Source organism: Cardiocondyla obscurior, linkage group LG12 (assembly GCF_019399895.1).
Source record: "Cardiocondyla obscurior isolate alpha-2009 linkage group LG12, Cobs3.1, whole genome shotgun sequence".
NCBI classification, from domain to species: domain Eukaryota; kingdom Metazoa; phylum Arthropoda; class Insecta; order Hymenoptera; family Formicidae; genus Cardiocondyla; species Cardiocondyla obscurior.
In genome coordinates, this window is record NC_091875.1 from 203,507 (window position 1) to 225,883 (window position 22,377).

Here is a 22,377-nt window from a genome sequence, read left to right on the forward strand (position 1 = left end):
AATATTACAATATATGAGATCATCAGCTTTCGATGAGAAGTTAAATTTACTACCAAAGAGAAAAAAAGGGAGGATTATTTTGTATAATTATCTAAGTAAATTAAAAAAAATTTATTACGAAAATCAATTATAACGCTGAGTTATTTTATTATATTCTCAACTGCACTTCCCCTTGAAATTGAAAATTTTGAAAGATTCTCTTAGATGATGCCTGGCGATGAGGCGCCAGACATATGCATTTCGTGAGCGGAATTCGTGATCGCTCATACATATAACTCACTGACGACCGATAAACGCATCTGGCTGTTGTTGAAGCTGTACGACGCGAAAGGCGGCCAAAAATAGAACGAGAATAAAAACCAATCACCCCCAATGTCGGGCAATTGCCTCGCGTATAAATGTAAATCGTGTAAACCTGTCGTACTTTGTTCTCAATCTGCATTAAAAATAGTTTATACTCTGTTCTCCAGTTCCAGGAATGTCTCAAGATAATAGGGTGAAGCATGTGCTAAAGTAACAGTGATAATGTGCGTTCCAAAAGCTTAATGAGATAAGAAATGTAGAAAGCTGATAATAACAAAAATAAAATATGGCTTTCATTCTTGAATTCTATGCCTCGTGCAAGCAATAAAAAATATAGAATAACGTAATAATAATTAATTATGCGTATTAAAATACTAAAAAAAATCGTATGATTAAATAATGTTAACTAATATATAATACGTAACAGTTAAGAAGCATCAATATTTTATTACATGGCGATACCCCAAGTCGAAACTTAATAGGGTTGAGGGAGCAGATATTTCGGTACGCCAGCGCAAAACTTTTTCCGAGAAGCACGAAACGCATTCGACATAACGCATCCCTTGTGTGCATCGCGCGAAAGAGAACGATCCGAAAAAGATCGTTGAGCGAAAGTCCGACGGGCGTAAAAAGGGAAGACAACGTGCGAAGACGAAAGACACGCACGCGTATCGCGGGAGTGCTCGAAATGGCGATGCGTGGACCACAGGTTTTGGCATTGAATCAGGTATTCCATCTACCTCTGTCACGCACCCCGTCTTTGGTCGCCTCTCGATCATAGTAGCTCCCAAAGTTTTCCAATGGGTTGACGTGATGTCAAAAAAGATGTTACCGTCGTCAAGGACATGTCAATCAGGCGCCCTGAATGGAACTCACGTAGTCTAGAGGCTCCAAGTGTAGTACTTACGTTGCCCCTTGTATTATTTTTCAAAATAAAAAAATTTGTCTCTAAAAGCTGTTTAAATAAAGTACGTTTTATAGAAATAGTATTTTCGTGTTTTGAGAAATAATTTTTATAAAAAAAATCCTCAAATATAATATTATTTACTGTGATAAATTCTCGTTTGATGTTTGTTTCGGTCTCAAGTAGTTTATGTCGAACGCACGTGTGATATATCGTATAAAGTTTACAGTTATCTAATAAAATATTGATGCTTCTTAACTGTTATGTATTAGTTAACATTAATTAATCTAAGCAATTTTTTATTTCTCTCAGTTGTAATTTTGTTTCATTTTAAACAAGGAAGATGTAATAAAATATACTTACAGCTGAGAAAAATAGAAGCTCTTTTTCTTCTTTTTTTTTTAAGATTGATACTCACTCTGCCTGTTAAATGTACTTCTTCAGTTACTTCTCGTTGAATTCTCGTTCCGCCAATGGTACGGGATAACTCCAACGAAAATTCTGTGGAAACAATACACAATATATTTGAAAAAAAATCAGAGACAAAAGTAATGTACTTACATTTTTGATGCGTAATAATTTAAAAAACAGGCAGATAGTAAGTTTTCAACAAGTGTATATTATATACCTTTTTTTCTTTTGGATGTAGTACTCATTCGCGAATTAAATGCCATTTTTGTGCTTTAGTCAATGTTACATCATTATTCTGAAACAGATATAAATAAAAATAATTACAATTTTAATTTTACACATGTACATTTGTAAAATATTTTTTAGGCACAAGTTAAAAAAAAAAAAAAAAAAAAAAAAGTTTACAAGTTCTTGAAATTCTTTCTTTCGAGCAGTAGGTAAGTTATCCACGTTGAAAAGATGAGAAAACACAGCAAATGTATCCAGAGAAATCTTCTAAATTATCATCAACCGCACGATCTAATACCTGTTTAAATCCACATTCAAAATCACAGGTATAATAAAACTCGCAACAGTTGCCAACTGCAAGTTAACTTTAGGTTGACAATAATTTACAAGCAAAATGAAATCTTTCTACATCATTCAGATAGCACTATAGCTCTGTTAATATCTCTCGCTTTATTTCATTGTCGGCTAAATTCTGCAACGCAAAGTGAAATAAAGAATACGAGGTTCTAAAACGAAGCAACAAACTTCCACCTTCGATTATTCTCAATCACTCAAGTCTTTTAAATTAATTAACCGTAAAGACTTAACCTCACGGCTCTTAAAGTTAGAGATTAAAAAGAAATATATATATATCCTACAAGACAATACTGTTCGAGGATGATTTCTCCTGTTGCGTGAAAAGCGTCGTCGTTTACGACGGTCCTTGATTCTGCCATCGATGCCGTAATTCATTACCTAATTGCCAGAGACAGCCGCGATAAGTCGTATTGCGCGAATGATTAAAGTAAGCGTCCCAGTGGATCAACCTAACCTTTGGTTTGAGAGATTCGAAATCTATTTCCGACGCGCGAACAGTTGTAGTCGTTCGTCGCGATTGGTTGACTCTGTCGGCTCGTCGCGGTGTTGGCCGCATTTTCGTCTGTTGCGCTGTTAATCGGGGTCACTTCCGCTATTCAAATTATCGTAACACGAGGGCGGCGTTGATTCGCAGTATCGATTCATTTCAGGAAGAACCGCGACGCAATTAATTACAAATGTCGATGTAAATTCCGACTTTCGAAATACGCGCTGCTCACATTAATTTTTACATTAAATTATACATTTTTTTTTTTTTTTTTTTTTTTTTTTTTTAATTAATATAAATGTAATTTACTATAAACTTTTTGCCACCTTTCGTTGCCGCGATTGCGATTGTTGACGCAATGAAGGCACTAGTGTGCTAATTCGTGATCCACCTAGACGTTTTACTGCAATGAAAATATACTATCTTTGTGTTAAACGACGATACATCCGCTACTTCGCATGGCTTAAACACATGGCCCCAGAGCTATCGTATAAGCCTTTCTCAAATGCAAATCTTGATCAAAAATTAGTAGCTTAGAATTTGTATGGCTAGTGACAGTATTACTGACACTGATTAAAATTGAAAAATAAATATTTCCAGATAATAACAAAGAAATTTCTTTACCGATTTGTTAGTGGAAAACATATTTAGAAATTGATAAAATTTATCGCTTATAGTATAGTGAAAGTAGTTTTCATTGTTCTACGCAAATTAAATCCAGTTTAAATCACATATTTTGCTAAATAAAATCTGTAGTCGCATTCCTAAACTGTCAGCTCATATGTATAACTCTGTTTACATGAAGCTAAAAACTTGGCCTTCCTACGGTTTGATTCACTAAATGCTTGACTCTGGGAAACCGTGCCAGGAAAATAGTGCAGCTATTTTATGAAGCACCTTGAGAGCGACCAGAGCTATGTAAATTCCATTTAGCCAGAAATTTCATACTGTACTCATTATTGCGGTTACACGTCTTATCGTTCGTCTTACTTGCGAGAGGAATTTTTTAATGTAATATTTAGAAAGCAAAAACCTATATGAACGGACATTTGGCTTACGACGATATTGGTCTTCAGACTTTAATTAATTACCCGCACTTAATCTATATGTTTCACTAAAGCGAAATGTCTGCTTGTACGTCCTCACGACGGCTCGAAAAACTATCGTCGTTAAATTCGTTACAAGCAACGTGCCATGCGGAAGCATGGCAGAGCGTCAGTATTTTACACCTGTCATTTCAGACAAATCGGGCAGTCAGCCGAATGCGTATGTTCCAACATTACTATTATCACATCAATTCCGCGTGTCATTCATAGCCAGAGTTTAATGCAATAATAAATATTAATGCAATATTCAGTGCTAATAAAGAAGTTTCGTTATGACATCAATTATACACTTCCAATTGTCGCACGTTCATTATTTAATATAAAAAAAAATATATCTTGTACTTGCACGTAAGCATACGTAAACCGTTCGCAGCAGAATATACGTGTCCAGCCTGGAGCACGGGGGTGAATTAAACGGGGATGAAACTCCGATGAACGAAGCGAAAGATGACGATGGTTTGACCTATCGAACGAGCTCTACATCGAAATCGGCACCTTAACGCTAACATTCGACACTTGCACAACACACTCGCGCGAAAATAGCACCAACGAGCTGAGCTGACACGGGACGAACGAGAGAAAGAAGAAGAGACAACGGCCAGAAAGGGAAACGCGATCAGGGGAGGAAGAAGAAGAAGATTAAGAGAGCTGTCTCAGGGGAAGAGAAGAAGGAGAGAGATGTGCACTGACCTCTAGGACCTCCGAGATTACCGCGGATCTCACTCACCAACCCTCGGATTATCGGTTTTAGCGCGTAAAGAAAAAAAGTAATCGAATTACGTGTGCAAGATGATCTTCGTCGCCGATCCCCGTCGACGTCGTCGAGTAGCTCGCTCGTCACTTCGGCTATCTAGGAATCCCCGAATAAATCGCCCGAGCCAGTGAGGAAGCCAGCCGACGGCTATCTCGAGACTGCTACCAATGCCAGCGACAACGCGTCCCAAGCACAATTTCTTCTTCTTCTCTTCTCTACCTCCGCCGTCGTCATCGATAGCGTGCTTCACTCACTCCGAATTGCTCCCCTAAATCTTTCTCCTTAGCGATATCTTCCTTTTATCCTTCGCGCATTAATTCTTGAAATTCTTCTTATTTTCGAATCGCGCTACATTTGGGTCGATGTAGTCATTGCTCCGATTAAATCTTCTGCGGTAATTGTGGTGTGTGAGTTGAGTAATATGTCCGTAAACACCTTGTCTGTAAAGATGTATACATATATATAATAATGCGCAACGTATTAAAAAAAAATTTTATCATTGTCTTAATATAAAAAAAAAAAAAAAAAAAAATTAAAAAAAAAATATATATATATATATATATATATTTAATAAAATTAATAAATAAATAAAATAGTTTTAAAAAATTTAAACTATTTGTTATCACATTTTTAATATTACATGGCATTTCTTATATTTCTTTTAAAGTTTGCTTATATAACTAAATATTATTCGGCCTCTTTTAATTTATTTCATATTTTTATTTGTAATACAACGACCTATTCTTGTTTTATAAACGAAATGGCTAAAATAGGACTGCAACAGAGTCATTGTTATGGGGTTTGCATGTGCTAATTTGTAACGCAGTCGATCGGCCGCGTTTCAAGTTGCTTCTAATAATAATCAATGCCTACACGTCTCTCCAGGGATTTCTCTTCACGAATTTAAATCAATATCTAGACAGCTGCACACTTGAATAAAATTATACTAACTGCAACATATTTTATTATTTATCTACAAACATTAACATTAATTAGCTACAATTTTTAAAGATTCTAAATGTTCTATACTGCAAACAAAACGAGCAGCTAATTTCAACATGAGAACGCTTTCAATCCAATGAAGTAATTCGCAATAAAACGAGATCGACAAGAAGAAAAAACATCATTCATGTGTCGATTATCGGTCGTAAATTTTGATCTACATGTCTGTCGATGTAGTTATGATAATAAGTAAACAAAAATACGCATGCTTTCGGTTTCGCCAATGAAGGATAAAGAAGTGAGGTCTGATCTACGAATACTACATAAATCACAAATTAAAAAAGAAAAAGGGAAAGGAAAGATTTTCTCGTTAAGCTAGTAAATACTTCGTAAATGATACCAAGAGACTCGAGCAAACGCTATAGGTATTCTTGGCACCGTACGTATTTGCCAATTTTATTTTATCACGATACATGTACGAAAGCTTTTCCTTATTATCACGTAGGTTCTTCGTAATATCATTATTGGTCAAAATAATTTGCAATGACGTGTCTGTCGTGCAATCGAATATCCCGCCTGCAAAGGATACCTTTTACACACAGAATAATAATATGTGCAAAAGAAGAGCGGTGGCAAAAAGATGGAATTTAGACGAGCAGGCGCCTAACGAAAGATTTGATGAAAGTGCAAATTTAAAAATGACATTTTACGATCCTGAACATAAAGACATTAAAGTCTTAGCACAGAAAATGGCTAATGAGGCTCTTAGCTCCCCGCAATTACAGCATAATATCAAGAAATTGGCAAATCTAAACCGGACTCTTAGTAATCATTTTAAAGGAATAAAACGTTCACCAGATGAAATAAAAAGTAGACTTGACTTAACAGAAAGTAGGAGCAGGCTAAATAAATTGTTAAATCATAAAAGAAAAGGGAAGAAAAAGAGAAGTAAGCGTAGACACGGATTGAGATGGCCCGAAGAACATTCTTCGTTACACAAAAAAGATCACTTTAAGGTGAGTAAAGATCTTAGTCAAAAGGTTTTTTAAAATCGACTTAAATCTTAACTTTAAACATTTATTTTTTAGAAAAAGCAACGAAAAAGTAATCTACCTATTAATATAAAAAAAAAGCAAAATAAAAATGCATTAAAAATACCGGCAAAAAGTGATATTACTAAACAGAACCTTATAAATAAAAATGATAAATACTTTAGACGCAATATGGATTCTTCGCACTTAATACAAAGCTATCAAAAAAATAATAAAATATCAAATGAAATGATTAAACGTTCACCAAAAAATTCTAAAAAAATGTCTGACAATGAAGAAATCGAATATTCCGACTACTATGACAATGGCAATGCTGAAACAATGCAATTAAAAGGAGATAAAAATGATAGAATCGTCAGGCAAACCTCAAACAGTTCTGCCTTTGGCAGCAATTTATTTAAACATCGTTCGCAATCCAAACAACAAATCGCAGATAAGAACTCCTACGATAAGGATATAACTTACGATTATGAGTCGTTAAAACCATGGAAAACCAGTCACCCTGTGATCACTCAAGCAAATAAAGATAATGCTGTCGATTATGGACCTACATACTCGCCGATACCGACTCATCAGAAAATGAATCCACAGGATCTATATTACATTCTACAGAAGGATCCGAGGTTCAATCAATTTCAAGTACCGAACATCAATCGGCCTAAAGAAAACATATATGCCAATGAGATAAAATCTTCTACTGATAATTTTATCAGCTCCGATTTCGACCTAACGGAGATTTTTACGACCAGCGCGAACACTATTCTCAGTCCGAAAATTGAGGTCAAACAAATTCCCAGCGATATGCCACAATATCAGAATAAACCGAGCGTACCAAAAATAGGGAAACCTAAGGAAGTGCAGGTGCTTTATTCCGATACCTCGATGGATGTGCCGCACATCCTTCGAAAAATTCCGGGTACCTCAAATATATACGTTGCTGAGAAGGACACCGAATCCGCAATGGTACCTCTGTCCAATAATTACGTTTATCCTGTCCCTACAGAGCAAACCATGCACAAAATTATTGACCACATTAATTCTCAATCAAATAATAATCGACCAATAGAACATGTTTTAATTCCCGATCAAGAAAAAATCAAACAAAGCTGGTACAATAACAGCCAAAGGCAAGCGTTGTTTGAAAAAGGCCGTGAAGCGGCTCGAATTATCCATAAACAATTCCAAGATAATGATAGCGCAAATAAAAAATTAACGAACGATGATTTTATATCTGCAACTACGGTAAAGACAATAGAAAAGATTCAACGTGCAAATGTTTCTACAACGTTAAACGAAACCAAGGAAGTTGCCAATCAGATATTAGAAAAAATTGTTGACGAGTTGGAAGCAATGAAATTAAATCAAGCCACTGAAAACGAACAGATAGAAGGTCATTGCATAATGTTAATCTACTTTAATCGTTATAGTTTAATAAGACATGAATTAAGAAGCATTTCAATAAAAAATCTTTATTCTTGATAGGCTTACCTTGCAAGATGTCCGGTTCGTGGGAGACTATTCAGGGTGGAGTACAAATTGACATGAAAGTTGCTAATCGCACTATAAATGTGACTCTAGCGAAATTATCGCCTTCACCTGTTCATCAAGGCCTGTTGGATCCCAGTTGGAATCTAACTGGATATGCGCCATTTGCAGTGGGTGGACCGTTTTCCTTGCTTGCCACTGACAATCGTACGAAATCTCTGGCGGTATTCACAGGTACAACAGGCGACTAAACAAATATATATTTTTAGAGAGACATTGCACGTAATAAACTAGTCGAAAATTTTAAAAAAGATCTACGATCATATAGGTGCATGCAGAGTGTGCCAGGGTATTGACACGATAGTGGGCGTATGGTCAATCGCCCGTCGTCCACAAGATTGCAGAGAGTTTCAGATTGCTACGAATATCTACAATGATATATTCTGTCGGACGAAAGTGTCGTCAGGAACGAAGAGACGCCACCGAGATATCATGCGATTGTTTCAGAGAGATAACAGAGACAACGGAAATGCGACCGAAATCTTGGCGAATAGTACATCGCAGCAAAATAGCACGCTACATCAATATAAAGCAAAGAAGCAAAAGCTTTAAATATCTCAACGAAGATATGAAGAGAGCAATGATAATGTTATATAAAAAAAAAAAAAAAAACCCTTGCCAAAAATATAAAACATTTTTTTTAGTAATAATTTACGTAAACTCAAAGAAATGCAAGTTTTGCGTTCTTCAAAGATTAATAAATGTATTAACGTCACAATTATAATTTAAAATATATTAAAAGATATATAGAAAATTTTGAATAAAATTTTATATAACTAAATATTTAATTTTGTTTCTTGATTCGGAGAATTAAATGTTCGACTTGAGTTTGATCATCTTCTAATAAACTAAATGCTCATGTAATATTCGCCTCTCACATTATCATCTATTTTAATTTCGGCAAACATAATCGAATGGCATTTAAACCGGATACTACAATCTACAGTAAGTGATAAATACGAAAATTATAATTTTAACAAAAGAATAATTTATATACGTATATATGTAATACCTTTAGGATGCCAATTTGTTTTTCTTGATCATCATTAATCGGCAAGAATATATATTTGCATTCATCGCCAAGCGCATATTTTTTTATATTGAAAATTGCATAACTAAAGGGTAAAAAATTTACGATTGTACAAATTAAATATTTGTAATAACTCATAAAAAATCTCAATAAAATAGACTGTTACACTCACCCAACTTCTTCACAGTCTTTATCTTCCCTTTCTTCGGGTAATGGTTCGCAAAGAACAGTAAATTTGACATCAGGACATATAGTTTCGGCCAACATAGCGCGCAAGTTATCTCTTTGTATGGGATGTGTCACTTCGTCTATCCAAAACTCTGAAATTACGAAATTAATGTATCTACTTGTACACCGAAGAGCAAACATGGCGTTTTCTGCGGCGACAGCGGCTAACCCTAGGCGGCAGAGGTAAAGGATGAGAGAACGGGGAGAAAATCAGTCTTCGGTGCACACGACGCTAAAGTCTCATTCGCTAGCTGCCGTCGCCACAGCAAACCATATCTGTTTCTCAGCGTACACTCACCGTCATAAGTGGCGTTCGTGATGCTGCAACGGTTGCTAGCGTACGTGATCTTGGCGTGGGGTGCGTCGAAACTCACACGAAGCGCGCGCGTACACGTGTTGCGAAGCACCGGTCACAGAGGACTGAGTGGGACTGAGAGGGAACGCGGCCTACTACACCTCCCCGCACTCGGCGGCCGAGAGAGGGGGAAGTCACGTACGCCAGCCGCCGTCGCCGCATCAAACGCAATGTTTTTCAGTGTACGGCATAGTTTTTTATCAATTAAAAAAAATATTCGCAATTCTCTGTTTAAGAAAGAGATGTACAGATTTCTGTAGTAGTTAACAAACTGCTACAAATTATTAAATGTAAAATCATATTTTTTAACATAAAAAAAAAAAACGAGAATAAACAGTGCGCGTTATGCGTTTCGTAATGTTTAATTATATATATAAAAAAAATAATGTACTTTTTTTATAATTATAGACCATTTCTTTATCGCTCGTCTTTGGTTTTACCACAGAAACAGTCTCCATATCTTCGCCATAATTTCCGAGGAAGGAATACTCCACGTAAAGTAACCGTGCCTCGTCATCCTGCATGACGCGACTCCCACTGAAAAGTTGCATGCTGACTATTTCTATAACTATCGCATTATCTTCTTTTCTGTGGCACTAAAAAAAAGGCGAATACGTATAAATTAGAAAAAAAAAAATCTATTTAAAAAACCCTTGTTAAATTATTCTCATTTACATAATGTATCTCTTACTTATCATTCGTATGATATAAACACTGCTGGTGTACAGTGCTAACTTCAAAGTATTAAAAATAATAAAATCAAATAATAAAAAAAAAAAGATTCTGTAAAATTATCATGAGATTTATGCCTGTAATCTAACACTCTAAATGGAGAATCTTAAATATATAAACTAATGAAGCAGTATCGTACGCAACAAGAGATGTCATTTCGGTAATCCTGCGCCTCCACGTTTAACGGATTATCTCCTGCAAGTGTTTTAGGACGAGCTAAATTCAGTACAAAGGCTATACAATTAATATGTAAATGCAGATGTAATTAATTACTAATAAGTATACTGGTAAAAGTCAGCAGACTCCTCTGCTTGTACTTCTCCCAGTTCTTGTCCGAGATAACCTCGTTCATATCGCGGATATCGCGGATCGTGGTGTTTGATTCTTCGAACAAATTACCCTAAATACGTCCGCAATTTCGATAATTTTCAGATAAAATATAGAGCTTTTGCTATTTCTTATACAATCGCGAGAAGTTTTCATAATCACTGTTAAACGTATCTTACATTCGCAAGTAACGTCCTAAACTCTGCCATGCTTGACGAATCCATCGAAGGGTTATTACATTCACGTTTCTCAATATTATCCGCTCTGGAATCTAGACTGATTAAAAGATGATGCTTTATAATTTTGTCAAAACATATTAAGCAACGTACAGAAAAAAAAAAAAAAAAAAAAAAAAAGAGTCTTACTTTTTCATTACAACTGTTCTATTTTTTTCAAGTTTTTTATTCGTCTCGGTGATAGACGAGGACGATTTATCATTACTCGAGTTGTTGTAATTTTCATTATTTGAGTTTTCAATGTCAGAATTAAAATCTATAATTAGTGACGTGACGTTAATTAAAAGTTCTTAATTAAATTCTAATTAACGAATTAAAATTTAATTAAATAAATAATAATGTAATGTAATGTAATGTTACTTGAGTACGAGGGCAATCGGATTTTTGGACTTGCTAAATCTTTCGACTCCAAACCATCTTCTTCTTTCTGCTTTTTGAACGACACGATGTTTTGTAGAGCATATGTTGTGCGACGTCTATATTTATTAGGTATAATTTCTTCATCTTCTTCGTCTTCATTCTCATTTTCATCCTTCACCTCACGTTCTTCTTTCGTTTCTACTCTCCCGTTCTCATCTTCTTCCTTCTCTTTTTTTATTGGTGGTGCGTGGAGAATGTTTTTCATTGAATTTATGCAGTATTGCTTTTTAAAAGCTTCGACCATATCGATATTACAGCTTAATCTCATCCACAACGATAATTGACCGAAACTGACACCAGACAAGGAGCAAATGACACTGTTTACAGGAACGATATAATGCAACTTGTTCTGTGGATAATCTAAAATGTTCTTGATGGAGACCTTTGCAATAGCAAGCAGGTAGCTGGTGTCAGCTGGACGAACGACGTTCACGCGGAAGATGAGATACTCCAACAATACGTTCTTAAAGAAGGAAAAGAGATCCACTATGCGATACACGGAGGACGTATTGAAAATAAGATTGGGACACTTCATTTTCGGTGTGTAAGCGGTCTTTTCGTTCCACACGTCCCAGCTTATATAAATACGAAGATTAGATACGTCTTCCTCATCCGGTATTTTAGCAACCTAATAATTTCAACAAATATATATAAAATTATGTTTTATATTTTTAAAAATAAATAAATTTTACTATTATAAAAATCAGCACGTAATTAATGAAAATGATACTAACCGACGTTGAAAGTTGCAACCGCGAAATGTGGATTTCAATGAGACCTTGTTTATCATTAATTAATAAAGGAGAGGATTCCATTGGGAGCATCGGTAATTTTTCACTGTCATTCAAGCATGAGATCTTGCAAGGTAATTTATACTTCTGAATCAATTGTGGTTCTGTCGTTTTGCGCAAGTGACATATTACATCACATTTAGTATAATGCGGCGGTTTTAATCTCTTTATCGTCTTTTCTGCCTAAATAAAAAAAAAACATTGATGTTACGCTATTCCATAATTAATTAATATATCACGGGAAACTATGATAATTGCTTACGCAGAAATCTTTACTGATATCTCGATAACATAATTTTTTCTGGATCCCAGAAAAAGAAGTAGCATCGAATGTGTCTTTCACTGGTGAACTAACTTCTCTTGTTAAAGTGGTTGACTTTTTTTTACACACAAGATCGTAATTCTGAGAAAAAGTGTCAGTCGATTGGAGAGAGCAGCTTGTATAACAACAATCAGATTCTAAATTTATATAAGTTTAAACAAAATTATTACGAACGTAATTGTTCGTCTTCACACTTTTGTAAATGCATCCTTTAGTATTTGTAAAATAATTTCGAAACATCATTATAATGTTATTATTACCGCAATCTTCAATCGATTCTGTACTAAAAGCATGTTGCTTAACATCACGAACAGTTATTGTAGGATTGTTGTTATTGATGTCTGTTAACGAATCTCCAATCGCAGATACTTGATGCGTCATAGTTGGTTTCTTATCAACTTCATTTAACAATAAAATTTCTTGCAAAATATCATATAACATCAGAAGCATTTCTTCTCTAGTCAAATTCGCCAAGTATGATAATTTTTTCTGCGAACTCTTCTGTACAATGTTTGATGCATCACATTGAGAAGGCATTCCATGATCGCTGTAATAGATGCTAATGATGACATTATGACAATCTAAGTTATTCAATTTTTAACAATATAAAAATTTGTTACAACTATATACTTATTTTAATAGATTATATAAAATATATATGTATTTACGTTTTAATATTGATAAATTCGTAAATGTTCAAACACACGATATTTTGTATAATGTATAAATTACTAATTTAACTCGAGACATAAGAAATATGAAATATAAAATACCGATTGCAATCATTAAATCAAGGGAACGTGTAGAACGTTCCTAATTAAAAAACATCGTTTATAATAATGCACGCACACATATATACCTAAGAGCATTAACACAATATTTAAATTTTTGCTAGATATTTGTACTGTATAAGAATATAAATACTATATTTAAAAAGTTCGGTATTATTAAACCGAACGATAAAGTTTTTGTCAACAACCAGAATCACCGAACAGTAACTTTTCAAGAGGTACAACTTGCCTGTGCCTCTGTGTTACGTCCAAAATGCCTGCGTATTCTTCCTTCGGAGTAATCCTCGACGCATCCAGAGGAGTGTTAATTTGTGCCTGATCCAACAGCTTCAATATTTTCTCTCGGGATAGAACACTCGTATTACTTATTTCCGTTTTCCATTCCTTCAACGGCGACTGCAACGGCGTCTTGTCTTCATTATTTAAAATTATCATTGTACCCTGTTCCCTTGTGTTGATTGCATTAACTGTCTGCACTGACTTATCTGCCGATTGCCAATTTTCCCGGGTGTTACTAACAGTTTTTTCTAGCTGTAGAATTTTGTCGTACATTTCGCAACATTTTTTGCATTTTTCCTTACACGACGGTGTTGGTATTGTGGAATCAGATTTTTTATCTTGCGTATGTAAAGACTGGAAATAATACAAAATTGAGAATTAGTCGAGCATTTTTTAAAGATAGTATAATTTTAAAGAGTCATACGGAAAGTATATACTAACCGTCAATTGCATCGTTAAGGTATCTATGTTTGCTTGCAATTCTTCAAGTTTTGCAAATAATTGTTCGTTGGTAGTTTTTAATGCTATAATATTAGCCTGCTCCTGATTAAATGCATTCTTTAAAGTCTGTTGTTTCTGAGTGTCATCGCAAAGCTTCTTCTTCAATTCCATATTTTCCAATTCAACTTGTCCGTACTTCGAAGTGAGCGCAATAAGTTCATTATTATGTTGTTGTAATATTTTTATTTCGCTAGTAAGATCCCGTATTCGCTCGTCCTTCTCGCGTAACGAGAACTGTGAGTTCTTCGCCTTTAGCATCTGATCGTCAATTTCAGCCATGCGTGTTCTTTCAGAAGATAAAACAGCGGCGATTTCCTGACTGTTTCTTTAAAAAAAAATAATAAATTTTTTAATTAGAAATATACTACTTTAAATGCAATTTATTTCGTAATATTTAGATTATAAACGTAAAAAGGGCAAATTATAAACATACCTCGTCGTTTGTTCAAGAGTTGTCTTCAAATCATTAATTTCAGTGGTTAGTGTAACGTTTTTTTCTTGAGTTATCATTAATTTATCGTTCAGTTGCTTCATTTGTCGCCACACACGTATGTATTCTACATTTTCCGCCACTTTTTCCTTTTGATTATTAGTTAAATGTGCCAGTTCTTTTTCTAGCTCTATTATATGGCATGTCATTTCTTTCTTCTGCGCCTCCAGTTTCTGCAAACAGACGTCCGACGTTAAGAACAAATTATGGTGCGTAACATTAATAACGACAAAGCCTGCGTATTCGTGAAACTGTATAATTATCCAGACGTGATATCAAATCGTGAAAAGAAACTCGTGCAATATTTCACATCTCTTGCTATTTTACATCATCCTGCAAACTAATTTTACTTTGCTATGCAAAATATAACATTGATTGCGCTGTGTGAATGATATATGGTGAGATGCAGTAAAAAGATAGAAACATGTGCAAATATTTCAAATTTATACTGATTTATTTTACCTCGATTTTAACGAGGTAGTTTCGTGTGTCATTATCATCATCATCTCTTGCTCCGACAATGCACTGACAAGACGGTGCTCTTATGCGATTATTCTCGCTTCGACACGTTCTAAAAAAAGACGATTTCAGTATTTCAATGCGTCGCGGCATGAGTCACGGTACATACGGGTGTAGTGCACGTATACTTACACAAACCCAGAAGATGATGGTCTAACAAGATTACGGTTGCGCGACGAGGACCTGCCGCTCATCGTGTGACTCAACAATTGATTTCTCATCACAGTGATTTTCTCCTTTAGCTGAAATATTTAACAATAAACTAAAACCAAAATGACGAGCACATAATCTTCGGCTTGTGTTAATTTTGTTAAAAATTTTATTTAAAAAATTATTATTATTATAATATCTATACTAAATAAAAATACAATAAAACATAAGAATTATTCTTCCGAATCGATGATCCTGTTATCATGTTACAATATAAAAAGAAAAAAAAAATTACTGTTATTTGAAATTTACCTTGGCATTTTCAAGTTCCAAAGCAGTTGTTCTATTCTTATCGTCGGCAACATCTAACGTAAATCCACACCTTGGATTACCAGCCAGTCTAATCAACTTTGTCCCAAGTCTTTTGATCTTATCTTCTTGACAGTTACATAATTTCTTAAGATTGCTTGCCTCATCGAGTAAACGCAGATATTTGTCTTCCAGTTGGCAACGATCAAGCTTACAAACGAGATGACGTTCCCTAAGATCTTCCAACATTAAAAAATATTATTCTCACAGGATTATCTATGATTATAAAGACACAAAGGAATACAAACCTATGGCACTGACTGTAGTGTCGGCGTACGAGCCTTCTCTTACGGGTACAATGTCACGATTCGGATCGTCTGCCATTTGCAATCAAAATTTTAATATCTTGGAGCTGACAAAGGGTGTACTTTCAAACTTTGAGACGACCAACATGCGGGTGCTGAAAATTCGACGTGGCATTAGTAACGTATCTGACCGATATTACTTCATTACTGATTTCTAGATGAGAAAATTCGACTGATCAACAATACCCTACGATCTAACGTTTATTTCAATCCATATTAAACAATGGATCTGAGATATTTATTATTTAAAAAATAATTGCCGCATACATTTTTCTTTTGTATAAAAAAGTATGGAAAGAAATATATCGGAGCGCTATTGTAATGGGTAAAATAATCAAATAATAATGAACTATAAAATGTGATGTTATTATGATTATCACCGGTTACCGTTTTTAGAGCCAGATTTTTATTAACGCTGCATATTAGTGACGGTACCTCGTCTGTTTCTGAATGTGACAAATTTTTCTGAGGGTGATTCATTCTCGCAAGAAATGAATCATCTACGTATACAACTTCAGAAGTAACGAAGATAAAAAAAAATATAAAAAAAAACAGTTGGAGTTTAGTTTTACAGAGAAAAAAGATGGAAAATAACATACGATTTTTAAAGAATTTCACCTAAAAAAAAAAAAAAAAAAAAAAAAAAAAATATGTATATACATAATATATTAATATGTTTTTATTATCTTATCTATTCGTACGTATAAAAGAAAAATAATTAAAATAATAATTACAAGACAATCAGCCGAATACCTTCTCGCATTGCTTTGCATTATTGTAAATGCGCAAACGGCAAATTCTGTGTTAATATTCTTCCCTAATTCAATTTATTTTAGCTAATGTAACCTAATTAGTTATTAATCCTCCAATTAATTAATTATTAATTATCGTTGACCACGTCGGGACAATTTTCGAAAGGGCTGAAACAGGGTTTCGGCGATAAAGCAAACGTATAAACGAATAATAAATAAGAAAGTAACAGACCAAATGGAAGAAAAAGAAGTTGACGGAAACCACCAAGATGATCCGGAGGAGGAAGAGAACCGAAAGAAAGAGAAGAAAAAAAAAAAAGAAGGGAAAATCACCCGGTACGTTGGTGGCGTCACGAGCGTCACCTCGGGACGGGACGCGGAGCCAAGATCTGGCGAAGAGAGGGGGACCAAGCACAACCTGACCCCGTCCGTGATCACCGCACCGTACCCTCGCTTTTGACATCGGCGGCGGTGGCGGCGGTGGCGGAGTGTGCGTGCCAGTGGCGAAGGTAAGATGGCGGCGGACGGAGATGCGGTGATTCCGGACCAGGAAAAAGTGCGAATAGTCTCGGATTTTATATTGCACTCGCCGCCGGGTGAGTTCAACGAGGTGTTCAACGACGTGAGGGTCCTGCTGAACAACGACAACCTGTTGAAGGAGGGTGCGTCCGGAGCGTTCGCCCAGTACAACAAGGACCAGCTCACGCCTGTTAAGGTATCGTCATTATCATCGTCACTGTCGGTGTTATTATTGCCGCCGTCACTGTCGTCGTCGTCGTCGTCACCGTCGTCACCGTGAACAGCCACCGGCGGTGCCGCGGACTGCGTTTTTCCGCGCGGCCCTTACTGCTCGGACTCCGCGGCTCGCGCGAGTCCTTGGCGCCCTTTCGCGCGCTCGCCTCCTTTTCCTTTTCAAGCGTACCTATCGATTGCAAAGCCCGATTACGGTGACCTTGGTCCGTTTCCGGCTGTCTCGCGTTATCGGCTTTCCTGGAATTTCTTCCGGATGTGGGAGCAACGTCCCCCTCGAGGGACGTTTGCCACGCGACGGGTTTCTTGATTACCGTACCGGCTCCGACACCCTCGCGGCTGGTTATGAAAGTTTTGCCCTGGATAGATAATAAAAATCGTACAGCTGTCTAAAAATATGACAATTTCCTATTTCCTTTCCATTTCACAGTGAAACGATATTATGACGTCTGTATATTTTGAAGATTTTTAATTTTGCTGAGAGGCTCACCACTTGTGCCGGGGGCAATGTTTCAGAGCCTTTTTTTAGTTCCTTCTACGGTAAACAGTTTATTTTGCAGTCTAGAGTTTTCAGATACTAATCTATTTGCATGGGAAACCATGAAAAATGTGACGTATTCGGAAAGATAAACGTATGAAAATAATCGATTAATTTTTTTTTTGCGCACAGATAGAGGGAAGTGATCACCCAGCGCTCATAACAGAACACAATGACTTGGGATCTCAAAGGTTTTACGATGCGCAGAGTAAGCAAAGTTTTAAATACGATCACCTAAGGAAGGAAGCGCAAGATTACGAATCTTACGAACCAGATCCTGTAGCAGAGCCTTGGAGGTCAGCCCTTCAAGAAGAGATAACGAATTACACTCAAAGCCATTACAGACACGGTGCTTGCTCAGTTTTTGGAAAATCCCTTGGAGGTAATTGTTATAAACGATTAGTCAATTGTTTAAGCGAGTCGGAGAGTGCCGAATAACAATTTACTTTAATGCAGGAAACATAACGCTAACGGCGTGCATAGAGGATCACCAGTTTCAACCTAAAAACTTCTGGAACGGCCGCTGGCGTTCGGTGTGGACCGTCAGTTTTACCCCGAATTCGGGTACTGCCGAATTGAGAGGTAGCCTCAAAGTACAAGTACACTATTACGAAGATGGAAATGTACAATTGGTCAGTAGCAAAGATGTGAAGGAGAGCCTGCCGATCTCCAATGAGAAACAAACGGCGAAGGATTTGATACGGTTTGTCGAGGAATCCGAAAACGATTATCAAACGGCAATTTCCGAGAACTATCAAACAATGTCCGATACCACTTTTAAGGCATTGCGAAGGCAATTACCAGTAATGCGAACAAAAATCGACTGGAACAAAATTGTGTCGTACAGTATTGGCAAAGAGCTTAAAAGTCAATAGAAATAGATTTTTTTATATTAAAAAAATAATTAACAAAAAAAAAAAAGCGCATTTTGCTGCATGAGTGAAGTCTGGAGGTGTGATGTGCATGGGAGCAAATTATAACACTACTAAATAATGTCCGGTTAGAAATATTCGACTCATGCATGCCACTCAAGGTTCCTCTCGACTCCATATTGTATGTTGTTACAAAAAGCAATAAAACCAGGAGGTCAACACTTTTGGCGTTGTCAATTGTATTAAAAAAATGAATTGAGAATTTCTCCAAATAATTTTACGCAAGTTTGTTATAAAGTAACGTTTAATGGCTAAAGCAAGCATTACTTTTGCAAACGTACTAATTTTTGTAAATTCAATAATCAATATCTGACAGTGGAACCTTTGTGTAAATTAGGCTGTTTCTTCGCTTTAATTCCAATTAACTTTATCAAAATGATATCCGTGATATTCGCATTGTGCAGCATAGTGCAGGACATAATCTTTAACTTGGACTAAATATGCAAACGATAATTATTGAAGCAAAAGATTTATTCAATATTTATAATGGGGTAATGGGGATCCTTGTTCTTACTTAAGTGATCGAAGTTGAATGTGTTGAATAGCTTGAGATTGTGAGACACAAATAGCGAAAATAAATTTAAACTATAATCATGTAGTGGCGAAGTAAGGAGCACAGATAAAGGCAGTTTTTCCATTGACAAAATTTATAAATTTCTGCGAACTTTATCAAAAATATAATAACGTCAGTGATGTTTTATAATTATTTATATTTTTACTTATATAATGCTTTCCTCTAAAATAAAAATTATATCTTATATATTATTATAATATAAAAGGAAAATTAATATACAATATTATTCACTGAAGTTATTATCTTATTGATAATCTTGTCATTGCAACTACATCAATCTGCTCTAGCACAATTTATCTGTCTTGATGGTTCACCCTGACTCAAAGCAAAATAATTTTAATTATTTTATCATAGACAGTCTATTCATACAGTAAAAAGTATATGTTGGTTACGTTTTATATTATGAATATTTTGTGGAACACGAATAGAGCCTGCACGAAAAATACTACATGATAAAAAAAAAAAAAAAAAAAAAAAAAAGCATTTTCTTACGAATGTGGTGATATACGAATAAAATAGCGAAATTGATAGTTTATGTCAGGTATAAGAAACACCTTTAGACTGATTCTCGTTTTAAAAGGAAGACAAATCTGTAACGCTTTAAGTCTTACGTCACTTAATGCGATTCGATGACACATCTCGTGTATTTAAAAATTCGGTTTAAAGAATGATATATGTAGGGGATATATCGTTTTTTATCCGAATTTTTTTTTATTATATATAAATATATATATATATAAATATATATACATATTCTCTGATTATTATGTTACTTATCGATACAACATGCTGGGGCCATGGGTGATATCAAACGCATAATATATCAAATGTAATACAATATGAAGGCATTAGATGTGTCTATCCACGATTTGTCAACCCGGTATCGAACACCGTTAAGTGTTCATTACCGCGTTAAATACACAAAGTACGAGAAACAAGGAAACATAATTCTTAACAGATATTGGTGGGCAAGGCCTACTATTTTTATCCAACTTTACATTTCATAAAGGTATAAGTCTATATACATTTTTTGTTAAAATGTATTGTTTTATAATAAGTATGTCTATTATATAATGGATACGTTGCAAAGTTTAATGAAACTACTGAATGAAATAAATGTTAATCATTGCGCAATTTGGTTTCTAAATTAAATCACGTTAGTATAACTGTCACGAAAGGATCGTTCGAAAGCGGAGGAAATCTCTTGGTGCTATCGCTTACTACACATTACACAGCCAGACATTGTACGTGAAAACGGAAACTAACAAAGTACATAATATATTATACATTGTAGAATGTAGCCTATAGCCTGCTGGAGCCTTAATCTGTTCACTTTACGTTGGGGAATGGGGTGGGTGTGGAGATCGGGTCTCGGGGAATATACTATGTACATATGTTATTTGAATGAGTGAATGCGACGATGCGCACCATCATTTGACTCTCAATACAATAGGATTCGAAACGTGTGTGTAATATTATTCATACTTTGTAAGTTACATCGTAATTCAAGGCATCATCTTTTCGACGCAGCTCATCAAAAGGGGTGAGAGGATTAAAACGCACCTTCTTGCCATTGATACTTAAGGGTGGTTAAACAAGAGTACGTATAAAAATACGTTAAATTATCTGTTAGAACGCGAAGTTACTCATGTAAATACAATCGCACATATACTACTTGGAGTCGTTGTTTGTATTACGTATGTAAATTACAAAATGGAGCGTTGAAGTGTTTCGAATCTTGTCAAAAACTACACGACATAGTTGCCTACGATATTGAAGTGGAAAAAAAAAAATAATAATAATAATAGGTATTACCTACAATCGAGTGTATCGTACCATTACAAAACGCATGTCCTTATGTAAAAATTTAAACACAAAATACATTTATCAGTTAAATTTATTATGTATTATTGAATGTTACGATTGATTAAATAAAGTGATATGACACTTTATATCTGTGCTCTCTACTGCGAAAAATAATTCGTAGAAACGTATTTCGTATGCAAATTAATTTAACCATATATATGTATTAATGTAGATTTTTCTTTTGCAAAAATTTAATTTTTTAACATTAGCTTTATGTAACATTTATATCTTACATGTGACAACTTAACATTTATTTTTTTTTAGGCGCTTTGTTTTAGGTTTTGATTAATGCCAGATTCACATAGAATGCAGAGTAAAAATTGCACCAATAAAATATTTAAGAAAATGTATTTACATTTTCTTTATGATATATGTGTATTTATCAAAATCTAGAAATTCACAGGTACGTTATACTCATATTACTTTATATCTATGTATATATATATATATATATATATATATATATATATATATATATATATATATATATATATAAAATAAAAAATATATTTTTATTATTAGAGAGAAAATACTATAAATATACTTTTTATTTTAAACTGTTGTCGCCAATGTCTGTTAAGATCTAATAGACAATTTGCATAATAAAATTAATCTTTTTATTCCACAGCGTCTATCCAACCCAGTCACGATCAGACAAGTTTAATTAATAAACTCGTGCATCTTCCCTTTTACAAATTTTCGCTTGAGAAGTACGTGTCGCTCTTGCGAGTCGTGTGACAAGATTTATTCATGTAAACAAACGTGCTGCTCGCCGAGACGCGTCAGCGTGGCGACGTCGGGAGCTCGATTTACGGAATAATTTCGACAAGACGTAGGGAGTACGTACCTTGATCGAATCGCGCTGGTAATTATTCCGTGATGTGCAAATGATGAGCATCTTCGGGGACACACGATCGCACGAGAAAACGTCGCGGCGGCTGCGTTTCGGGGCTAGTTTGACGTTCGCAGGCGGCCATCTATGTTTACACACCGGCCGTTGCTAAATGGCAACCAGAGAGAAAGAAAGAGAC

General features: G+C 35.2%; 3 protein-coding genes across 16 annotated transcripts in view; 1 reads left to right on the top strand and 2 right to left on the bottom strand.

Annotated features, from left to right (window-relative positions):
• The window catches only part of Obsc (Obscurin), a 37,936-nt gene extending 33,200 nt beyond the window's left edge, over positions 1–4,736 (bottom strand). For both annotated transcript variants that reach the window (XM_070664196.1, XM_070664195.1), the window contains exons 1-3: positions 4,577–4,736; positions 1,836–1,913; positions 1,626–1,708 (exon numbers count right to left, since the gene is read on the bottom strand). In XM_070664196.1, coding sequence (XP_070520297.1) covers positions 1,626–1,708; positions 1,836–1,881 — 129 coding nt within the window. In that variant the 5' untranslated portion in view covers positions 1,882–1,913; positions 4,577–4,736. The remainder of the gene's footprint in view (positions 1–1,625; positions 1,709–1,835; positions 1,914–4,576) is intronic.
• A 119-nt stretch (positions 4,737–4,855) lies between these two features.
• Positions 4,856–22,334, bottom strand: LOC139107008 (protein fantom). 13 transcript variants are annotated; one of them, XR_011546451.1, is made up of 19 exons: positions 22,194–22,334; positions 15,878–16,029; positions 15,573–15,808; positions 15,243–15,352; positions 15,054–15,162; positions 14,535–14,764; positions 14,042–14,426; positions 13,551–13,954; positions 12,791–13,077; positions 12,471–12,667; positions 12,152–12,391; positions 11,358–12,045; positions 11,127–11,253; positions 10,941–11,037; positions 10,094–10,298; positions 9,292–9,439; positions 9,102–9,204; positions 8,033–8,276; positions 4,856–4,990 (listed from the first exon to the last, which is right to left on the bottom strand). XR_011546451.1 is itself a non-coding variant. In XM_070664197.1 (19 exons), exons 2-18 carry the CDS (start codon positions 15,951–15,953, stop codon positions 8,148–8,150), a joined length of 3,771 nt encoding a protein of 1,256 aa, XP_070520298.1. In that variant the 5' UTR covers positions 15,954–16,029; positions 22,194–22,334; the 3' UTR covers positions 4,860–4,990; positions 8,141–8,147. The 13 variants fall into 13 exon arrangements, 7 of the variants coding, with proteins under 7 accessions (XP_070520298.1, XP_070520300.1, XP_070520301.1 ...); XR_011546453.1 differs by lacking the exon at positions 22,194–22,334 and adding an exon at positions 16,919–16,993; XR_011546454.1 differs by lacking the exon at positions 22,194–22,334 and adding an exon at positions 16,688–16,899.
• Positions 17,151–21,432, top strand: Cpa (F-actin-capping protein subunit alpha). Its single transcript, XM_070664218.1, has 3 exons — positions 17,151–17,401; positions 18,107–18,356; positions 18,431–21,432. The coding sequence occupies exons 1-3, from the start codon at positions 17,201–17,203 to the stop codon at positions 18,847–18,849; spliced, it is 870 nt and encodes a 289-aa protein (XP_070520319.1). The 5' UTR covers positions 17,151–17,200; the 3' UTR covers positions 18,850–21,432.
• Positions 22,335–22,377: the final 43 nt, after the last annotated feature.

What these genes read in the sequence shown, in the direction of transcription:
- LOC139107008 (XM_070664197.1), bottom strand. Translation starts at nt 15,953, where the DNA reads ATGGCAGACGATCCGAATCGTGACATTGTACCCGTAAGAGAAGGCTCG. An exon ending in ATATCAGTAAAGATTTCTGC is followed by an intron (nt 12,392 to 12,470) that starts GTAAGCAATTAT and finishes TTTTTTATTTAG; the next exon opens with GCAGAAAAGACGATAAAGAG. An exon ending in GGTTGCAACTTTCAACGTCG is followed by an intron (nt 12,046 to 12,151) that starts GTTAGTATCATT and finishes TGAAATTATTAG; the next exon opens with GTTGCTAAAATACCGGATGA.
- Cpa (XM_070664218.1), top strand. Translation starts at nt 17,201, where the DNA reads ATGGCGGCGGACGGAGATGCGGTGATTCCGGACCAGGAAAAAGTGCGA. An exon ending in ACCAGCTCACGCCTGTTAAG is followed by an intron (nt 17,402 to 18,106) that starts GTATCGTCATTA and finishes TTTTGCGCACAG; the next exon opens with ATAGAGGGAAGTGATCACCC. An exon ending in TTTTGGAAAATCCCTTGGAG is followed by an intron (nt 18,357 to 18,430) that starts GTAATTGTTATA and finishes ACTTTAATGCAG; the next exon opens with GAAACATAACGCTAACGGCG.